The sequence below is a fragment of the Sinocyclocheilus rhinocerous genome, unplaced genomic scaffold, assembly GCF_001515625.1.
Source record: "Sinocyclocheilus rhinocerous isolate Xijiao unplaced genomic scaffold, SAMN03320098_v1.1 scaffold449, whole genome shotgun sequence".
Lineage (NCBI taxonomy): Eukaryota > Metazoa > Chordata > Actinopteri > Cypriniformes > Cyprinidae > Sinocyclocheilus > Sinocyclocheilus rhinocerous.
Genome location: NW_015652285.1, coordinates 533,107 through 553,045, shown reverse-complemented (window position 1 = coordinate 553,045; position 19,939 = coordinate 533,107). Strand labels below are relative to the sequence as shown.

The window sequence follows — 19,939 nt, the reverse complement described above, 5'->3', positions numbered from 1 at the left end:
AATGACTATTTTAATACATTTTAAGATACATTGCAAATCTTAATTCAGCAGCTATTACTTCAGTCTTTAGTGTCAAATGATCTGTCAGAAATCATTCTGATATGTTGATTTGGTGCTGATAAAAGCATGAATTTTTTTCCTTCATAACTCAATCAATCAATGAATCAATCTTATTGACCCCAAACTTTTGAACGGTAATGTATATATTAAATATACTTTAATATTATATAAATTATAGTTAGATTTTAATAAAACACTGTAAAAATTGAAAAATATTTTTTTAACAACACTGATGCAAAGCTTCTAAAAGATGCATTAAAAGGCAAAACTGCATTAAAGTCTAAACTGTATTTACTGCATAGAAATCATTGAGAGAAAATTATACAACTACTAAAAAATGTTTAATTATATTAAACCAAGGTATGACAATTTCTTCTGTAGTCATGTAAAAGCTACTCGCATTATGCATTCAAACACATTCACTGACTTGCACTGAAATCAGCTGCTGCATTAATTATTTGAAAAATCCTATTTATTAAATATTCAAAAGGTGATAAGCAGTGTTGAGGAAGCTACAAACTGAAGTACTTCAACTACAGTGATTTTCAGGGTAATGAACCTATGAATGGCTTATTTATATTTGTCACTGCATATTAAGCTGAGCAAGAAGAAAGTATTTTAACGGTGAAAATGACGAGAAACAGTACAGAATTATCAACACTTGGGTCTACGTGATTTATCATGCTTGTGATTCATTAATGCACACAAACCATGCAAGACTAGCTGAAACCCTTACCTTTCACCTCCAGTTTGCCCTCACACTGTTTAGTCCCATACTCGTTGATGATCTTGCAGGTGTAAACACCAGAGTCTGACTTCTGTGCCGATTTAATTATCATTTCAAAGTTGCCCTCTTCTGTCTCATGGGCGATATGCCGTGCACCCGTTTTAATGGTTACTCTGTCTCTCAGCCTGATACAAAGGAAAATAAAAGTTTAGTTATGACACAATATATCAAAATGAACAAAGAGTCCATATTGCTTAAAACAATATTATGAGTTGTTTAATCTAGACAAATAAAGGTAAAGATTTTAACGCACCAGTAAAGCATGGGTTTAGGCTGTCCACTCACTCGAACAGACATTTTCACCTCTTGACCCTCTATAACTGTTTGGTCTCCAATAAAAACCTGTTATGTTGGTAAACACAGAGGCTCATTATTGGTTTGTAAAGATAATAGAAACTAAAAATATTAAATGCAAATGTGCAGATAATACGAACCCCTACAGGGACATGTTGATGGTAAAAAAAATAATAATTCAGATGGGAGGAAAAGTAATTTTTCAATGATTTTGCGTTTTCTCCAAGCGGCAACCTCCCGCTCTCTCTCGTGAAGCCAACACGGAAGTGACTTAAACTGTAATTCATCAACTGGCCGCTAGAGGCTGGCTGCAAAAGGGAGTCAATCCCATAGACTCCCCATGTTAAAATGCCCAAATTTACAGCAGAAAAAAACATGTTTACAGCCTGGTTCAAAAAGTGGTTTTGGTCTATATAGCTAATTTTGCCCTTCATGACAACTGTGAGGGGGTGAATTTTTTTTATAACTCATCCGTTTAAATTATATTAAGCCTTAAAGTTCTGCATAATTAAGGGCGTGGCCACTTGAGTGATAGGTGGATTGCCGCTGCTGTCCCCACCGTCGAGCTAGGTGGGCGTGGCTTCACCAACCTGCTCCCGCCTCTTTGCCCATTTTCGATTATCCGGGAGTGACGCGCTTCCAAGATGGCGACAGCCGGCTCCGCCAACTTTTGAGCTTCAAAAAGGCTCTTCGGAAATCTACGGGTGACGTCACGGACACTACGTCCATGTTTTTATACAGTCTATGGTTTTCTCACAAAACTTTGGCATTCCCCAGAAAAAAAAATTGCTTGCAAAACTATTCCATTCCCCAAAAGAACTTCGCATTTGCTCAATAAACATTTGTGATAGAAATCAAATGAATTGGAAGGATGCGAACAAACTTTTCTTGGGGGAACACAATACTGTTGCGAGAGAACCCAAGAGCATTTTTCCTCCCATCCTCCCATGTTTTTTTCATGACCATTTTTTACATGCACAAAAATATCCAGAAAACTAATCAGCATCTCCATGTTTTCCAAAAAAAAAAAAAGAATAGCAGGAATGGTCATGTTTAAGATTATTTTGATTATGAGGATTACATGTTCATATGGATATTCCAATCGCTATTGAGCATCTAAACGTCTTTTCGGGAATAGAAATGGGATCTTCCTTATTTGGAAAATGTGCATGTAAAAGTGCTCAATGATGTATTCTGATATAATATTTTAGTATTATCTGATACCTGAAATGATGGAGGCTCCTTGAATCGAGTATCCACGATCTTCCTCGGCTCAGGTCCCCTGTAGGAGGAGAAATCCATCCCCTCCTCAAGAGGACTGAGGTACTCCTCATCAGATGTGATGGGACTGCTGACGTCCATGGGTACACCAAGGTTCCCACGCTGGTCCTGACTGGGCTCTGTGAGAAACACCAATGGGATTGGAGTGGATTTTACAAGCAATACTTACAGATTTGCATGTTTACATCTACACTTTGGCAACCTTTAACAAGTATAGTCAACACTCATCTAAATAACCCCATTAAAAACATCTGCAGAACAATATGATTTTATTTACTGTTTGTTCAAAAACATCACAGATGTAAAATTCACAGAGAATTACTTTTTGTTTTTGGCTCTGACAGAGAGAAATGGATTAGAAAGGTGATGGGTAAAAGACATGGGCCGAATACAAATCAGGATCCCTGAAGAGAAAGGATACTGTAATCCCAAATCCAATCTCAGAAAGGTCCAGTGACAATGTGAATGCCAGCGCTGGGGACAGATTGCTTTCAAAAAGCATCACAAAAACAGAGGATGAAGAAGATTTACTCAGAAGAGTGTCTAACAACAAGTTTGTTATGCTATGTAGAGAATTTTAAAGGATTTTCAGTGGCATTCATATGATCATATTCATTCGTATTTTGCGTCCTGTTTTCTCATTGTGTTTCATTCTAATTTTTCACTTGTACTAGTGTTTGTCATTTTTGTTTATTATATTGGTGTTTTTCTTTTCTAATTGTATCTTTACTGTAAAGTGTCCTTAAGCACTGGAAAGGCTCTATATAAATAAAACATTATTATTATTATTATCAGAAGACAAGGAATGTGATTTTACAGCTGTGCTCATTACATTAGCATGTAGGTTCATGGCTCTGATGTAAACTAAAAGCTATTGGCTTTTTGACCCTCTAACTCTTCTGTAGGTCCTGCTTCAACTTCATGTTTCAACAAACAGTAAAGAAATCAGTGATCATTGAGCCATTTGCAGCCATCAATGTAAAGCTAAACTGTTGATGTTGATTTACAAACAGAAATAAGCTACTGAACTGAGGCCTCATTTCACAGACTGGGTTTAGGTTAAGCCAGTATTAGGTCATAGTTCAGTTAGGACATTTAAGTATCTTTTATAAACGTGCCTTAGAAAATAACATTACTCACGTGCATCTTGAGACAAAACAATGGCACTGACATATTTTAAGATCAGTCAATGCAAGTTTCATTCAGTTAAAACAGCCCAGACATGCATTTGTAAGGTCCACACACTTGGCCCAAAGAAGGTATCTCCAGTGGAGGGAGCAGATGAAAAGGCACTGATGCATATGTGAGAGAGGCGTTTCCTGCACCACCCCTCTGTGGGGTGTCTTGAAGGTGCCAGTGTATTGTCTGTTTCTCGGGAGATCAAAGTATCTGAGTTTCCTGAGTTTCTTTTATCCTTACACATTTTAGTCTAGGACTAAGCCTTGTCTGTGAAACCGGGGGTGAGAGTCATTCCTTAAGTGAGGTACATGTGTAAACACTTGAAACCGTTTGACATGAGAGGCCCGAAGCCACGGCGTGCAATGAGACTCGGCAATGTATGTACCAGGAGAAAAAATAGACACCATGTCTCTTCTTACACACAGCTTAGAGCATATACAGTATATTACCGTGAACCCAGGTATGATTCTAATTTCAAAGCGGTAACATTTTCAAGAACACCAAATGTCTCAAAGGCAGTGATTACTTTCACTTTTTACAAAAGAAAAAGAAAAAAAAATGGAACTTTTAAAACAAACTAAAGTAGCTTAACAAAAATTAGAAAAATCAAAGCTTGGTCAAATTCTGTAATATTGTACCATTTTTTGAAAACCCACCATGCAAATTCTTAAACGCAAACCTACCTGGCCCTGCTCCTTCACCCAGACCTTGGCCATGTACTAAGCCAAAACCGAGTGCACTAGCGCATGTTCAGTCCCAGCAGTATTTGTATAAATATGTCAGCACCTTAGTGAATGCCCCCAGATTTCAACTGGTAATCTGGTGCAGGCACTATGTCTTCTGTACCCTCCCTTGCTCTTTCTCTCTGGCTCTCTCACTTTCAATAAGACACTACCTCTCACATTTACATCAGCACAAACAGATCCAGATGTCCTCCATTTTTTCCATTCAAGTCAAAGAAACTGCCATAAAATACTTCTCATAGCAACCATCCTATTTATATGCCTCTTACAAACTCTGTCACTTCTGCTGTAGCTCAGTATCATGAACTAAAGAAAATTACTTTCATGCAAGTCTTTCCTCTGTCAATAAAATGGTTCTTGAAATTTCTCAGGAGCAACTGTTTAGCTGTTGTGTCACTGTGGAAAATAAAGACCTGCTTGGCAACAACATTTAATGGCATGTTTAACAACATGCTGTCAATGAAGTAACACAAGGATCCACTGTATATGAGATTATTAAGAGACTGTTTCATGGAAGAAGGATAGCTAAAAATACCCCTGGTATTCACCACCCTAATAAGGCAAAGCTTCTCTTTCTCTTTCTAACTAAACGAAGGTGCACAACGAAAATATTAGAATATGTATTCATACATCCCCACCAGACAAGCCTTATTTAGCATTTTCTGCAATGATTCATGGTAAAATGTGTTAAACAAAACCCATAAAAACAATTACCAAGAATAAATAAATAAATCCTTTACTGTCCACAAAGTAAACATTTGTCTTCAGCTTCACCATATACAATATAAACAACAACACAATGAATCCAAATCTTAAAAACAACATAAAAACCTAAAAATGCAAACATTATACATGCTGTATATTTCACCATATTTCCATATGCACATATACAATAATAAACTAAACTAAAACAGAAATAATAATAATAATAATAATGAATTTAGGTGAAATATACCATAATCTCTTCATAAAACTAGCAAAGCGACTACAGCTGTTTTGACTAAAAAGTGTTTTGGCTAACATTTCCAATTTGTCCAGCCTCATCCACATTTGTGCTTGCATTTTTAAAATTCATTATGAGGCCAGAATGCAGTTAAACAATTGATAAGCTACTACTAAATATTGTAGAAACTTAATTTGCTGGAAAGTTGCTTTGCAACGATTTGTATCGTGAAAAGCGCTATACAAATAAACTTGAATTGAATTCATATGTTCAAATTAACCTCTGAGTTGCTATGGTAACTACCCAGATGGAACCATGGTTGGAGAACTAGGGAGATATTATAGAGAAAAGGAAAAATCAAAGCGGCTCAAAAAAATGATAGAGGAGGCACTGGAAAACCAAACAGAGAGCTCATGTGAGAGCTGGTAGAGAGGAAAAAAGTTGTATGGTTAATTTAATGACTATTTTGCTTTAAAGGTGATTTAAACACCAACACAATGATGCTAACTCCTTCCCTGCAGGGCTGCATGTTGACAGTGTGACTCACTGCCTTTGAACCTACTTAGATATCTGGAGGTATTGAAATTCACTCTAAAATCCCATACGTTACCCTTCAAACTCCCACATCCTCAACTCAGGCTGGAAACACGATATGCTCATCCTTGCTGCACCAAAAATATTTACTCAAAACATTTACTTGGAGGCATTCTCTGCATTAAAACCAAATATCCAGCTCAAGGCAAGTAAAGCGTTTAAAATTATCTGATACTTCTGACTAAGACATGAAAATTAGGAAATCTAATTCTAAGTCTTCTAAAAAAAGATTAAGGGTGTTCACACATGAATTCATTCGTTTTCATTGAGAGTTGGAGATTTGCCGCGACATGAGTGACAGCTATCACTGCCAACCAACCAACAGCAGAGCAAACTGCTGTCAGTGTTAATGTCCATTAAGAAGGGACATCTTACAGTTTTCACCATAAAACACTCACCTGATTTGATGAAAAGTGTAGCGCTGCTGGACACCTCGCCGACCTCGTTAGTAGCAGTAACTGTGTATGTTCCTGCATCAATTGGCTTTGTCCATTTGAGGAGCAATGAATGCCTTTCTCCCTCTACCTTCACAACATGAGTTGGGCTGTTCTTGATCTCAGTGTTGACTCTCTTCCATGTAACTGTATATAAAATACATTTATTTGCTGTAACATCCCTAGAAAGTACAGTCTTATTTCTGAGACCTATTCAAATGAAACCAAACATGACTGTAAATCTTATTTGCATTCATATAGAACATTATATTCTTGACCATTCTGAGTGAATCCAGTGGAGGGAGCAGATGAAAAGGCACTGATGCATATGTGAGAGAGGCGTTTCCTGCACCACCCCTCTGTGGGGTGTCTTGAAGGTGCCAGTGTATTGTCTGTTTCTCGGGAGATCAAAGTATCTGAGTTTCCTGAGTTTCTTTTATCCTTACACATTTTAGTCTAGGACTAAGCCTTGTCTGTGAAACCGGGGGTGAGAGTCATTCCTTAAGTGAGGTACATGTGTAAACACTTGAAACCGTTTGACATGAGAGGCCCGAAGCCACGGCGTGCAATGAGACTCGGCAATGTATGTACCAGGAGAAAAAATAGACACCATGTCTCTTCTTACACACAGCTTAGAGCATATACAGTATATTACCGTGAACCCAGGTATGATTCTAATTTCAAAGCGGTAACATTTTCAAGAACACCAAATGTCTCAAAGGCAGTGATTACTTTCACTTTTTACAAAAGAAAAAGAAAAAAAAATGGAACTTTTAAAACAAACTAAAGTAGCTTAACAAAAATTAGAAAAATCAAAGCTTGGTCAAATTCTGTAATATTGTACCATTTTTTGAAAACCCACCATGCAAATTCTTAAACGCAAACCTACCTGGCCCTGCTCCTTCACCCAGACCTTGGCCATGTACTAAGCCAAAACCGAGTGCACTAGCGCATGTTCAGTCCCAGCAGTATTTGTATAAATATGTCAGCACCTTAGTGAATGCCCCCAGATTTCAACTGGTAATCTGGTGCAGGCACTATGTCTTCTGTACCCTCCCTTGCTCTTTCTCTCTGGCTCTCTCACTTTCAATAAGACACTACCTCTCACATTTACATCAGCACAAACAGATCCAGATGTCCTCCATTTTTTCCATTCAAGTCAAAGAAACTGCCATAAAATACTTCTCATAGCAACCATCCTATTTATATGCCTCTTACAAACTCTGTCACTTCTGCTGTAGCTCAGTATCATGAACTAAAGAAAATTACTTTCATGCAAGTCTTTCCTCTGTCAATAAAATGGTTCTTGAAATTTCTCAGGAGCAACTGTTTAGCTGTTGTGTCACTGTGGAAAATAAAGACCTGCTTGGCAACAACATTTAATGGCATGTTTAACAACATGCTGTCAATGAAGTAACACAAGGATCCACTGTATATGAGATTATTAAGAGACTGTTTCATGGAAGAAGGATAGCTAAAAATACCCCTGGTATTCACCACCCTAATAAGGCAAAGCTTCTCTTTCTCTTTCTAACTAAACGAAGGTGCACAACGAAAATATTAGAATATGTATTCATACATCCCCACCAGACAAGCCTTATTTAGCATTTTCTGCAATGATTCATGGTAAAATGTGTTAAACAAAACCCATAAAAACAATTACCAAGAATAAATAAATAAATCCTTTACTGTCCACAAAGTAAACATTTGTCTTCAGCTTCACCATATACAATATAAACAACAACACAATGAATCCAAATCTTAAAAACAACATAAAAACCTAAAAATGCAAACATTATACATGCTGTATATTTCACCATATTTCCATATGCACATATACAATAATAAACTAAACTAAAACAGAAATAATAATAATAATAATAATGAATTTAGGTGAAATATACCATAATCTCTTCATAAAACTAGCAAAGCGACTACAGCTGTTTTGACTAAAAAGTGTTTTGGCTAACATTTCCAATTTGTCCAGCCTCATCCACATTTGTGCTTGCATTTTTAAAATTCATTATGAGGCCAGAATGCAGTTAAACAATTGATAAGCTACTACTAAATATTGTAGAAACTTAATTTGCTGGAAAGTTGCTTTGCAACGATTTGTATCGTGAAAAGCGCTATACAAATAAACTTGAATTGAATTCATATGTTCAAATTAACCTCTGAGTTGCTATGGTAACTACCCAGATGGAACCATGGTTGGAGAACTAGGGAGATATTATAGAGAAAAGGAAAAATCAAAGCGGCTCAAAAAAATGATAGAGGAGGCACTGGAAAACCAAACAGAGAGCTCATGTGAGAGCTGGTAGAGAGGAAAAAAGTTGTATGGTTAATTTAATGACTATTTTGCTTTAAAGGTGATTTAAACACCAACACAATGATGCTAACTCCTTCCCTGCAGGGCTGCATGTTGACAGTGTGACTCACTGCCTTTGAACCTACTTAGATATCTGGAGGTATTGAAATTCACTCTAAAATCCCATACGTTACCCTTCAAACTCCCACATCCTCAACTCAGGCTGGAAACACGATATGCTCATCCTTGCTGCACCAAAAATATTTACTCAAAACATTTACTTGGAGGCATTCTCTGCATTAAAACCAAATATCCAGCTCAAGGCAAGTAAAGCGTTTAAAATTATCTGATACTTCTGACTAAGACATGAAAATTAGGAAATCTAATTCTAAGTCTTCTAAAAAAAGATTAAGGGTGTTCACACATGAATTCATTCGTTTTCATTGAGAGTTGGAGATTTGCCGCGACATGAGTGACAGCTATCACTGCCAACCAACCAACAGCAGAGCAAACTGCTGTCAGTGTTAATGTCCATTAAGAAGGGACATCTTACAGTTTTCACCATAAAACACTCACCTGATTTGATGAAAAGTGTAGCGCTGCTGGACACCTCGCCGACCTCGTTAGTAGCAGTAACTGTGTATGTTCCTGCATCAATTGGCTTTGTCCATTTGAGGAGCAATGAATGCCTTTCTCCCTCTACCTTCACAACATGAGTTGGGCTGTTCTTGATCTCAGTGTTGACTCTCTTCCATGTAACTGTATATAAAATACATTTATTTGCTGTAACATCCCTAGAAAGTACAGTCTTATTTCTGAGACACTCTGGAATTACCTTTGTGCTTGAAATGTGGGCAAAGACTCAAAAGAAGTCTCTACGAGTGTTGCTGTCAGAAGACATAGTACTGATAGTACTGTTTAGCTGACAACTTGTAAGTTAATGTAAAGAGATTTTTTGAGTAAATGATTCAGAGTCAACAGGGACTACACCATGACTGCATCCCTGTGATGCTCATGTATTACAGTTACAAGTCAAATAGGCAAGATTCTAAAGGTTCTGTTTGAAGTTATTACGGCAGAAATAAAGGACTTACCTTCTGGACGAGGGGTGCCACTGATGATGCATTTTAAAAGCACCTCTGTTCCAGTAAAGGCCACAGTGTCCTGAAGTGGAAACTCAAACACAGGAGCCTCTAGAGGATCCTCTCCTGCAGACACGTACGAGTCGTCTGAAGATTCTGTAACAGCATAAGATATCTGTCAGATCCAGTAGACATGATATTCCTCAAATATAATATCCAACTTGAATTGGAGGTACATTGCAAATAAGGTTTGTCTCAGTATTTCTCAGGTTTCTCAAGGTCAAGGATTTGCATGCCACTGGAAATGCCTAAACTTACCAAATTCAGGGGACATTGGTCTTTGTCTGCGTCCTCTTCCTCTGCTTCTTTGGGGTTTTTCCTCTTTAGCAGTGCCACTTTTCTTAGACTTTTCAGTCTTTTCTGCAGGTGTGTCCGTCTCCATTGGCTCCTCTTCAACAATAATTTTTGGTATAGTGAGCTTTGGTGCCGGTGGCAAAGGAGTCACATCCAGCTCCATCTTTTCCTCAGATGAGGAAGATGAGGAAACTCTTGGAGGTTTGGGGGGAGCTTGGACAAGACATTCTTGAATAGCTACAGTTTCTCCTTGCACCAGAGGACTTTCAGGCCTTCTTTCCAGTTTTCTCAGCGTGACCTCTATTGGCGTCTTCCTATGCATGGACTCATCATCTGCTTGTGGAACTTCCTGAACACGAACAACCCTCTTTACTAGTGGACTTGCAGGTCTTGGTTCCACCTTGCGTAATGTCATCTCTAAGATATTTCGGGATGGTGATTCAGATCTACCTCGAGAGCGCTCTTCAGCCATGGCAGTAATCTCTACAGTTGGAGACCTTCGGGGACTATCTCTGCTCGGGCTTGGACCCCAAAGTCTTGGAGATCTTTGTCCAGGTAAATCAGAGAGTGACATGGCCTCTGGAGGGGATGGTTCTTGTCCAAATGTGCTTACCAACTTGGTGGTTGGGACGGACCGATCACTTTTAACTTTTTCCAGTGACTGTTGTGCCAGCTGGTCTTTTCGTCTGCGAGATGGTGATTTTGGAGGTGATAGTTCTTTTGGTTGTCCTCTCTCTCTCATCTCTTGTTCTCGCTGAGCATGCTCTCTATCCTGCAGCTTTTGAAGAACCTGAGGTGGGATGGGCTCTAACTTTCTTACAGGCTGCCTGCTCCTGCGAAAAGTAGAGAGCTGCTCTGTTGAGAAGGATTTCTTCATGTGTGGTTTACCGACAAGCTTTTTGATGCGCTGGAGCTCCTCTGTGAACTTGTTCTCAATGTCCTGCACCTTTTGGGTGTAACGGGGTCTGTCCTCCAGGGAAGCAGCCCGCTGTTTGAACATGGTCCTTCTCTGGGCTGCGTCTGCCTTCAGAGCCTCACGAAGGTCTTCTTTGGAGCTCTCCCTCGAGATTCCCAACCGGCTCCCTCCTTCATCAGAGTCAATAGACGAGGCTCTATTAAATCCAGCCCAAGAGCGTCCGGATATAGATCCCTCTGGGTTATCGATACTTCTTCTGCGCTCTTCAAAGACTCGCACCTTCTCAAAGATCTTGGAGCTAGCTCTTGTCAGTTTTGGTGAGGGCCGAGGTGTAAGTTCCTTACGGGAATACTCGCTGACAGGGGTTTGGGGTCGAGAGTCTTGAGCACTACTCTGAGACATGCCTGAGGATTTGGGTTGCTTTATCTTCTCCTCAAACTCTCCTGGTACTGTGTCTTGATATTCAGTTGGCACGACAACTTTCTTGCGTGGGGCTAGGGGTGTGGCAGGGGCTGAACCAGAACGGCTGAGCAAAGGAGAGGCAGTAGAGCGGCCAATTTTGGGGGAAGGGGGTGGTAGGACTTGAGGGGGAGATTCCCTCAAAACTTCTTCAGATGGGCTCCTAAAAGAAGGTGTTTGAGGGAAATGTTCTGTTAGAGTATGGGGTTATGCAAGGGGAGGAGCCCAACTGTTTGGATGAGGACTTTGGAAGAGGGGCCAGAGAGGCTAATTTCTCTTATGTGGGACCTTAAATGGGACTGTTTGTGTACAAGTTACTTCAAATCTACTTCTGTTAATGTCTTAATTTGAGCAAAATAATTAGCTTTTTTAAATGAGGAAGGAGTGTGTGAACCTTCATAATTTTCAAATTTCAGGAGAGGTAAATAAAGAAAATTAAAAATGATGAGCTTCTGTTAATTGCATTTTCTAATTAGTTACGGTTGATAAATTGAAATATAAAAATAATGCGAGGGGATGTTCAGAGCATGAATAAAATGTATTCTATTAATCTTGGAGTGACAGTCAAGACTAGTGGTTGAACAGATCGTAGTTGATCCGTGATCAGTACGGACCAACCCCCACGTTTCGGCACACGTGATCCACAGATTAACTGCAAAATTTAAACATAATAAAGTGAAAGTTTATCATTTGTACGTGTTTACATACTCAAGCGATTTTAAACCATTCCAGCGAAAGAAACTCGATTCGTTACTCGCGCACTGTTTTCTATGCACATGCACAGCCGCACACACATGAAGTGCGCATAATGATAAATTCTCATATGTTAACGCCTCATTTCTTTACAGAAGATGATTCTATATTTTATTAATGTTCCACTAAATTATGCAATCTGAAGAGTTTTGAGCGCTCTCTCCCATCTCACTGCCATCACACTTAGTGGGGCAGAAATGTAATCAAAATTATTAAAAAAATAAAAATAGCCATTTAATGAGTTTCAGTTTTTAGGAGTTAGCCTATCACACAAACAAGAGTCCTGTTTTTCTGAATATCTGCACGATTGCAAATGCACAATAAACAAGTTACTGAGTAACTTTTAGACACAAAATTCCATTTTGCTCTGTCGAAAAGAAAATAGAACAAACAGCAGAACGGCCGTGTCTCTGAGCAACACGGTGTTTTGTTCCTCAGCGTTACACGGACCAGTAAATAATTCAATCAGGCTATAAGTAGTCATTTGCTAAGTTAAATGAATTGGCATTTCAAATGAATGGGTTGATTTATGTATTCACCTTGCTGCCACCTACTGGCGGTTGTATATTCATATTTATAAAAGTAGCTTATTATTTAATATTACATCTAAATTTTGACTCGGCTAGACATGTTGCATATTAATTGCTAATTATTTTACAATAATTGTTACTCCATAATGATGTTCAAGTTGAGGGCATTTGTAGTGTATAGGTATAGGGCCCAAACACAACCTCAAGCCCAGGGTCCCCGACCCCCTAAGTCCTGCCCAGATCATTATATTGGATCCATGCAACAGGTCTTAAAGGGACAGCAGCCTATAAATACATTCTGCTGTCATTGACGCTAATCAAACAACAAAACACAGCTTTGACAAAGATCAATCTATATTTAATTTATACAGTAAACACTATGCAGTGTTATATATATATATATATTTGTACAGAGCCTCTTAATCTGTGTGAGTAACACACATCTTTGAGAGTTCTTACAAGATCTATGCCCTCCTATCCTTGCGAGTCAAGGCATCATGTGCATGCATGCAAGGATTCATGGCGTGCAGTTCGCCAAAAACAGCATGCACAAAAAACCAGGGGGAAACCGAAGGGGTCGATGATACCTAACACAAAAATGTGATGCAAGCATGTTTTTAATGCAAACTTTTGGTCAGCTTCAATTTTGCATCAACTGCTGTGCGGGTAGAAAACTAAAAGAATTTGCATATGGACAATGGGGTTTACAATAATTGTTACTCCATAATGATGTTCAAGTTGAGGGCATTTGTAGTGTATAGGTATAGGGCCCAAACACAACCTCAAGCCCAGGGTCCCCGACCCCCTAAGTCCTGCCCAGATCATTATATTGGATCCATGCAACAGGTCTTAAAGGGACAGCAGCCTATAAATACATTCTGCTGTCATTGACGCTAATCAAACAACAAAACACAGCTTTGACAAAGATCAATCTATATTTAATTTATACAGTAAACACTATGCAGTGTTATTTTACACTTAATTATTACATTTCTGTACCTGAATACTACCGACTTTTATTTGTAACATTGTTCTGTTGTATTTATCTATGCTTGTAATTTGTGTATTTGTTCTTATTTTTTCTGGCTGTTCACCTGTCTTTAATCAACCTTCTTAGTTAGCCTAGTAGTTTTTGCTGTGGTATCAAAGAAGTACTTAGCTTTAAGTAATAAATAGAAAGCAAAGTTACATTGAAATATATATTTTTTGCTAATCCGGAAAACGATCCAAGGCTCAAAAACCGTAATATGATCCGAACCGTGAGTTTTGTGATCTGTTGAACCACAAGTCAAGACCACATTTAAATGTAAAGTTACATTATGTTTACAAGGCTAAGAAATCTGAATTCTATCTTAAAACAAATTGTAATTTATTTGTCTTTTACAAAATAACTGAATGCTGTAAAACAATGTAATATCAGCACATGGCAGAATAAATTGTGCCTACTAGCCTATACCTTCCAAAATCACTGGGCCAGACCACCACACATCACTGGATATCTACAGGAATAAGTCAAGTGTCACTTGCCAATGCTAGGAAGGAAGAGTAAAACAAGGATTAGTGCAGGCACATAACTATTAAATGTTGAGTCATCAAGAGTACTGCTAAAATGGGTCTAATTCAAAATGGCTGTGCACTAGAGGTCTGAAGAGCAGTAAAACATAAACATCTTTCTTTTTTTCACAGCACAGACCAAACTGAACTAACCTTGCAGAGCTGATACAGCTAAAAGTACTGTAAATCCAACCAGTGTAGCTTCCTTCCCAACTGGCAGTTTGACAAACTTATTCTTGAATTCAACATCCAGTGCACTATAATGAGTGAACATCTCCCATGCAGCATCAAAATCATGCGAAAACAAAGCACAAATCTGGTTAAAACAGAGGGATGGTCCTTAGAAATGTGTGATGTTAGTAAAGTATGACAATAAGCATCTGGCAATAGTGGTTTTTAGACAGTTTGCTATTTATTCAAGATAAATTAATTCAAAATTGATCTTCACATGAATATACAGTCTTGTACTTTTTGGTTTTAATTGAGGGAATAATACTCAACACATTACAGTGTTTTAGATTGCACTTTATTTGAGATCATTACCACTGAAAACACTGATATTTAACTTTGGCAAAAAAATGTAAAAGACATAAATTATCACCAAAAACAGCATGCACAAAAAACCAGGGGGAAACCGAAGGGGTCGATGACACCTAACACAAAAATGTGATGCAAGCATGTTTTTAATGCAAACTTTTGGTCAGCTTCAATTTTGCATCAACTGCTGTGCGGGTAGAAAACTAAAAGAATTTGCATATGGACAATGGGGGTCAAAGGAAAGTATGAACTAAATAAAAATAAATCTAGATGAGGAATGAAAAAGGCAATAACGGTGCGTGAGGGAGGAGCTATTCTTAACTAAATTCAGACTATATTTGTCTCAGCCTGTAACCTCTACATTATTAGTTTATAGTATGAAATTCTGTTTTGTTTTTATTTGTAACACTAGGTTTAACATATTATCAGCATATGTGTGACACTTTAATTTAACTTTTACTTTTATTATGATGCATGGTAAAATGGTCATGTTTTCGTGACACGTACAGAAAGAGCGTGCAGCCAATGGAAGATGCATCACATTAAGCTTACTCAGCAAGTACTATTTTGGAGTTTAAATGCTTTGTCTTCAGATATAACAGTTTGGCCAACAGCAGCACTTCCAGAGATTATCTATTCTTAGACTCCTTCAGCAGCTTCCAAAAAATGTTGACCTGCACAAAAGGACACCGTGCTCTCAGCATCTCAGTTTGTGCATAATGTGATACAGATCTGACAGATTATAAGCTGGCTGCTTTAAAGGCCAGGTCATTACCTGACAGTGCCCTGCACCTGCCCTCTCTTAGACAGAACCATGACTTGCTTTAAGGTTATCTTAGTGTTAGGCACAAACTGGAACAGCCTGTCATTACCAATAGATCTTGGTTCAACACATTCATGATACAAATTAGCAGCAAATCAAAAGCAGAACCAAACAACGGGGATGGAAAACAGAAACTAATGGATAACAGTGGGCTTGAAAGTATGCAAAGCCTGGGATGGTTCAATGCTAAACAGAGTGGGATGAAATTTGAAAATTTGGGTTATAATAGACTAAGAAAACTAAAATTTGAAGGAGAGTTTGAGTGACATATGGTTCTAAGAGTGAGACAGTCAACCCTGGCTCAAACATGGATGAAGAAGAGTGCTACGGAGGGATGAATGACAGAAGATACAATCAATCGCCTACTTTTCTTTTCTATGCTTATACATCATAGCCAGCACAATATCTATGCTTATACATCATTGCCAGCACAGTATCTATGCTTATACATCATAGCCAGCACCCAAAATTAACACTCATCAAATGTCAAATGTGAGTTAAAACTGGCTTTTGTCCAATCATTAACAACACAACACAGTTTAAGTCAAATTGTAAGAATGATAGTCTGATGTAAGCGACAAAAGCTATTCAAATCCAAGACAGACAACCGACTACATACAGTAAGAAAACACCTGTCACGAGTCACACATCTTCTAACAGCTTTTACAATCAGAAGTTTATCTAGGATGACTAAGGTATTTTTTTTGTATCCAGAACATGAAATAATCCTTGCATTAAGCCACCGAAATGAATATATAAGAAATAAAATTCTGATATGTTTTGATGTTTTTGTGACATACAGCGAGACGGAAACTGGCTCATCTGAAGTAACAAATCATCTGTGCTTTTTATAATCACTAATATGCGATGAAAAACAGTGAAATAGTTTTGTAATAAAAATAATGCAAAATACAGTTTTACAGCAATAAATCTGGAATATTTTAAGGAATATTTAGGGTGAATTTTAGACCTTTATCATGTCACCACCACCGCAATGACTTGAGCATGAAATCAAATCAATTAGTTTGACATAACGTAAAAGTTCTATCTATGACAATGTGAAATTAATATGAGCATCAACTGAAGTTGTTCAGTGTCATTTCGATTCTGCTCTCCAAAAACGAAATCATACATGTATAAAATCAACGTGTGAAAAAACAACTTTTGTAAGGCTTTTGGCAGCTCACACAGATCTACACTCTGTGGGCTGAGCTGAACCTCATCCAAACACAGAGAGCCCACTCACTGTATCTTCTGTCATTCCTGTGGTGATGTAAGCTGCCTCATGGGGCCACCACAACGCACGGCTCAAATACAGAGAGAGACAGAGGAGGAATTACAGCCCGAGTCTTGTTCTCAGCCCCCTCCCATCCTTAGCACTTACAGGGGACACCATGTTAGAGCAAGGGTCTCTTGTGACTCTGTGACGGGTGCTGTGATTGTTTATCTATTGATGAGGGATCTTTTTATATATCTGTGTTTTGGTCTGCTTATTGTGGGCTGTGGCTGATTGCGGTTTATTTTAACTTAGGAAGGTTTACTTACAGGGGTACAGAAAAAGTCCTTCCTCTATAAAGACTGAACGTGCTACCATAGTAATCGCTAGCTAAAGACACACTTTCCTCTGACCCCCAAACCGGTCGGGACAGATTGGCGCGTGATGCTCGAATCAGAGGCTCGACCCCTAGGTGCCTGATCTGGGTGCCCGTCGGCTCCCGGCTGTTGGCTTGCCTGGCTGACTGCGGCCCCGGAGCTCTTGATCCCAGGGCTAGACCTTCTTTCTCCAACACTGTGGTCTCACCGGCGGCCCAGCGATCGCTTGCATCTGGGGCGACATCCATCATTCTCTCACCTGCGGGAGAGGGAAACGGGAACAAATAGAGCGAATTAAATTTCAGGCAGGATACTCAACGTCCTAGCGTTCACAAGTAAGTTATGGGCGAACTCATCCGCATGATCAAAAACACGTTAACAACAGAAATGACTTTTTCTTTCAATTACACTTTTCTCCTTTTACTAACATTATCTTTTCTTTCAACTGCATAAAAACCACCTAACAATCTTAGAATATTTATTAAACTAGTCATGTCATGATAAATAAAATGCTCCTTGATCTTTAGAAATAATATAGTTCATTAAACTAGAAAAACACACTATAACTTTAAGAACTAAAAACTTGCTTCGCAATTAAAAAAGACCATTTATGGAAATTAAGCTGCAAAAATGACTCATTTAAAGTTCTCCAATTTCTGATGCCAAAAAAAATAAATAAAAATGGAACCGTTTAAATCTATATTAGATCTGAGAGTCATAGCTCTTTCTCTTTTCACATGCAAAGAGGGTATTTGCATAAAAGTCTTAAAGGTATAGTAACAAAAAACTGCCTGTTTAACTATAATGAAAAGGTCAATTATGACCATTTTGGTTACCTACATTCTAATTGAACCTCAGACAGACAGACAATATTGGGAAAGATTAATGAATAAAATCGTGTTAAAAGGTAAATTTATGATGGTTACTAACATAATTAGATCTCAAAACAATCAATCAATCAATGTTATTACCCCTTTAAATTTACAGGTGCATCTCAATAAATTAGAATGTCGTGGAAAAGTTCATTTATTTCAGTAATTCAACTCAAATTGTGAAACTCGTGTATTAAATAAATTCAATGCACACAGACTGAAGTAGTTTAAGTCTTTGGTTGTCTTATGGAGTATTCTAATTTGTTGAGATAGTGAGTTGGTGGGTTTTTGTTAAATGTGAGCCAAAATCATCACAATTAAAAGAACCAAAGACACTAACTACTTCAGTCTGTGTGCATTGAATTTATTTAATACACGAGTTTCACAATTTGAGTTGAATTACTGAAATAAATTAACTTTTCCACGACATTCTAATTTATTGAGATGCACCTGTATAGTGAAGGGAAAAAAAAGAAAAGACAAAAGAAACTGACATATAATCCCTTTAAATCCTTACAAGAATGAAATACTGTTTGTTATGCCTACAAGTGGATAATGTAAGTGGATTACATGAGCATGCATTCAGAGGTGTGAAGAATAAAGCCCAGGTGATGCCATTCAGCTGCAAGCTGCGCTGAAGCAAAGTCACAGCTGATGCCTTCAGAGCCAGTGTGATTCAGTGACTGAATGGATTAGACTGCAGTCAGGAAGCATCCATCAAAATCAATGACAATGCGCCTCCGCCCACCCCTCTACACCCACCATAACAGATCAAATCAATCACTTATGCCACTACGGAAATCATATGCTCCACCAAATCCTGACACATTTATTCCTCCGGTATCTCTTTGTTGGTGAAATTGTTGACTTTCACTTTGTAGAAAGGCTTTGGATCTTACAACTGTATGTTATGCGCTGTGAAGACATCATTCATAGCAGTGCTAATGACAAACCAGCAATTTAGAGTGCAATTCAAGCTTTGTTGCTTGTGGTGCACTTCTTTGTTGAAAGCTGTGTTATACACAAGATAAATGAATTTCAATGTTAGACACTGAGATCAAAACGGATATTTATATGCAGGCCATGCTGTTCTCACACTTCTCATTTCTAGGCTGAAATCACACATCAAATAAATATCACTCTATTCCTCTCTTCTATTTTTTAGTCCTCTCTCGTGGTGATGTAAGAAATGGAAATACTGTTCACCCAATCTGTAAGTGTCTCAAATACTTTCCCCAGGGGATAACGGGAAGGCTTTTGTCATAATACATACTGACAAGTGAGAGCTCAATTGCCGAGATTCTGCAAAGGGACTAAATAGAATCAAGAGAATAGGCCTCAGATTTGTATCTTTGTAAACCCATCCGTGTTTTTCTTCTGTTTAAAGGCAATCTATATCAGGGATTAAAGTTCCGTCGCTATGACGGATTTCCGTCCGTTCGTAAAGACAGTCACTTGCTTCATTCCTGAATGATTCAGCCGTTCGAACGAATCAATTGAATTAATGATTCAGTGATAAAATCAGTGACTTGCCGCCACCTGCTGGCGGATTTAGTTTAATTTTTAGCGTATAATTTCAGTTATTTGAATCATATTTCTGTATTCAAAATTTTAATAGAAATTTTAAAAAGATTATAAACATACATTTTTGAATCTGACAGATGAAAATGATGCCATTACAAAGGTAAAAAAGGAAATACTCCTGTAAGTCACTTTAAGGAGTCAAATGTCACCTAGTATTAGGAAGGCAAATTTTTTTAATCAGAATTTTTGATTGTTGATCAGAAGGTGCTCCTAATTTTTTTAAATTAGGAGGACAAGCGCTCTTAATTACAAGAAGAAA

At 38.1% G+C, this 19,939-nt stretch overlaps 1 protein-coding gene across 1 annotated transcript in view; it reads right to left on the bottom strand.

Annotated features, from left to right (window-relative positions):
- The window catches only part of LOC107714387 (striated muscle preferentially expressed protein kinase-like), a 92,202-nt gene that overhangs the window by 29,996 nt on the left and 42,267 nt on the right, over window positions 1-19,939 (bottom strand). The window contains exons 3-9 of the mRNA XM_016520210.1: window positions 17,363-17,483; window positions 10,024-11,597; window positions 9,718-9,861; window positions 9,200-9,382; window positions 2,366-2,541; window positions 1,101-1,189; window positions 797-972 (exon numbers count right to left, since the gene is read on the bottom strand). Coding sequence (XP_016375696.1) covers window positions 797-972; window positions 1,101-1,189; window positions 2,366-2,541; window positions 9,200-9,382; window positions 9,718-9,861; window positions 10,024-11,597; window positions 17,363-17,483 — 2,463 coding nt within the window. The remainder of the gene's footprint in view (window positions 1-796; window positions 973-1,100; window positions 1,190-2,365; window positions 2,542-9,199; window positions 9,383-9,717; window positions 9,862-10,023; window positions 11,598-17,362; window positions 17,484-19,939) is intronic.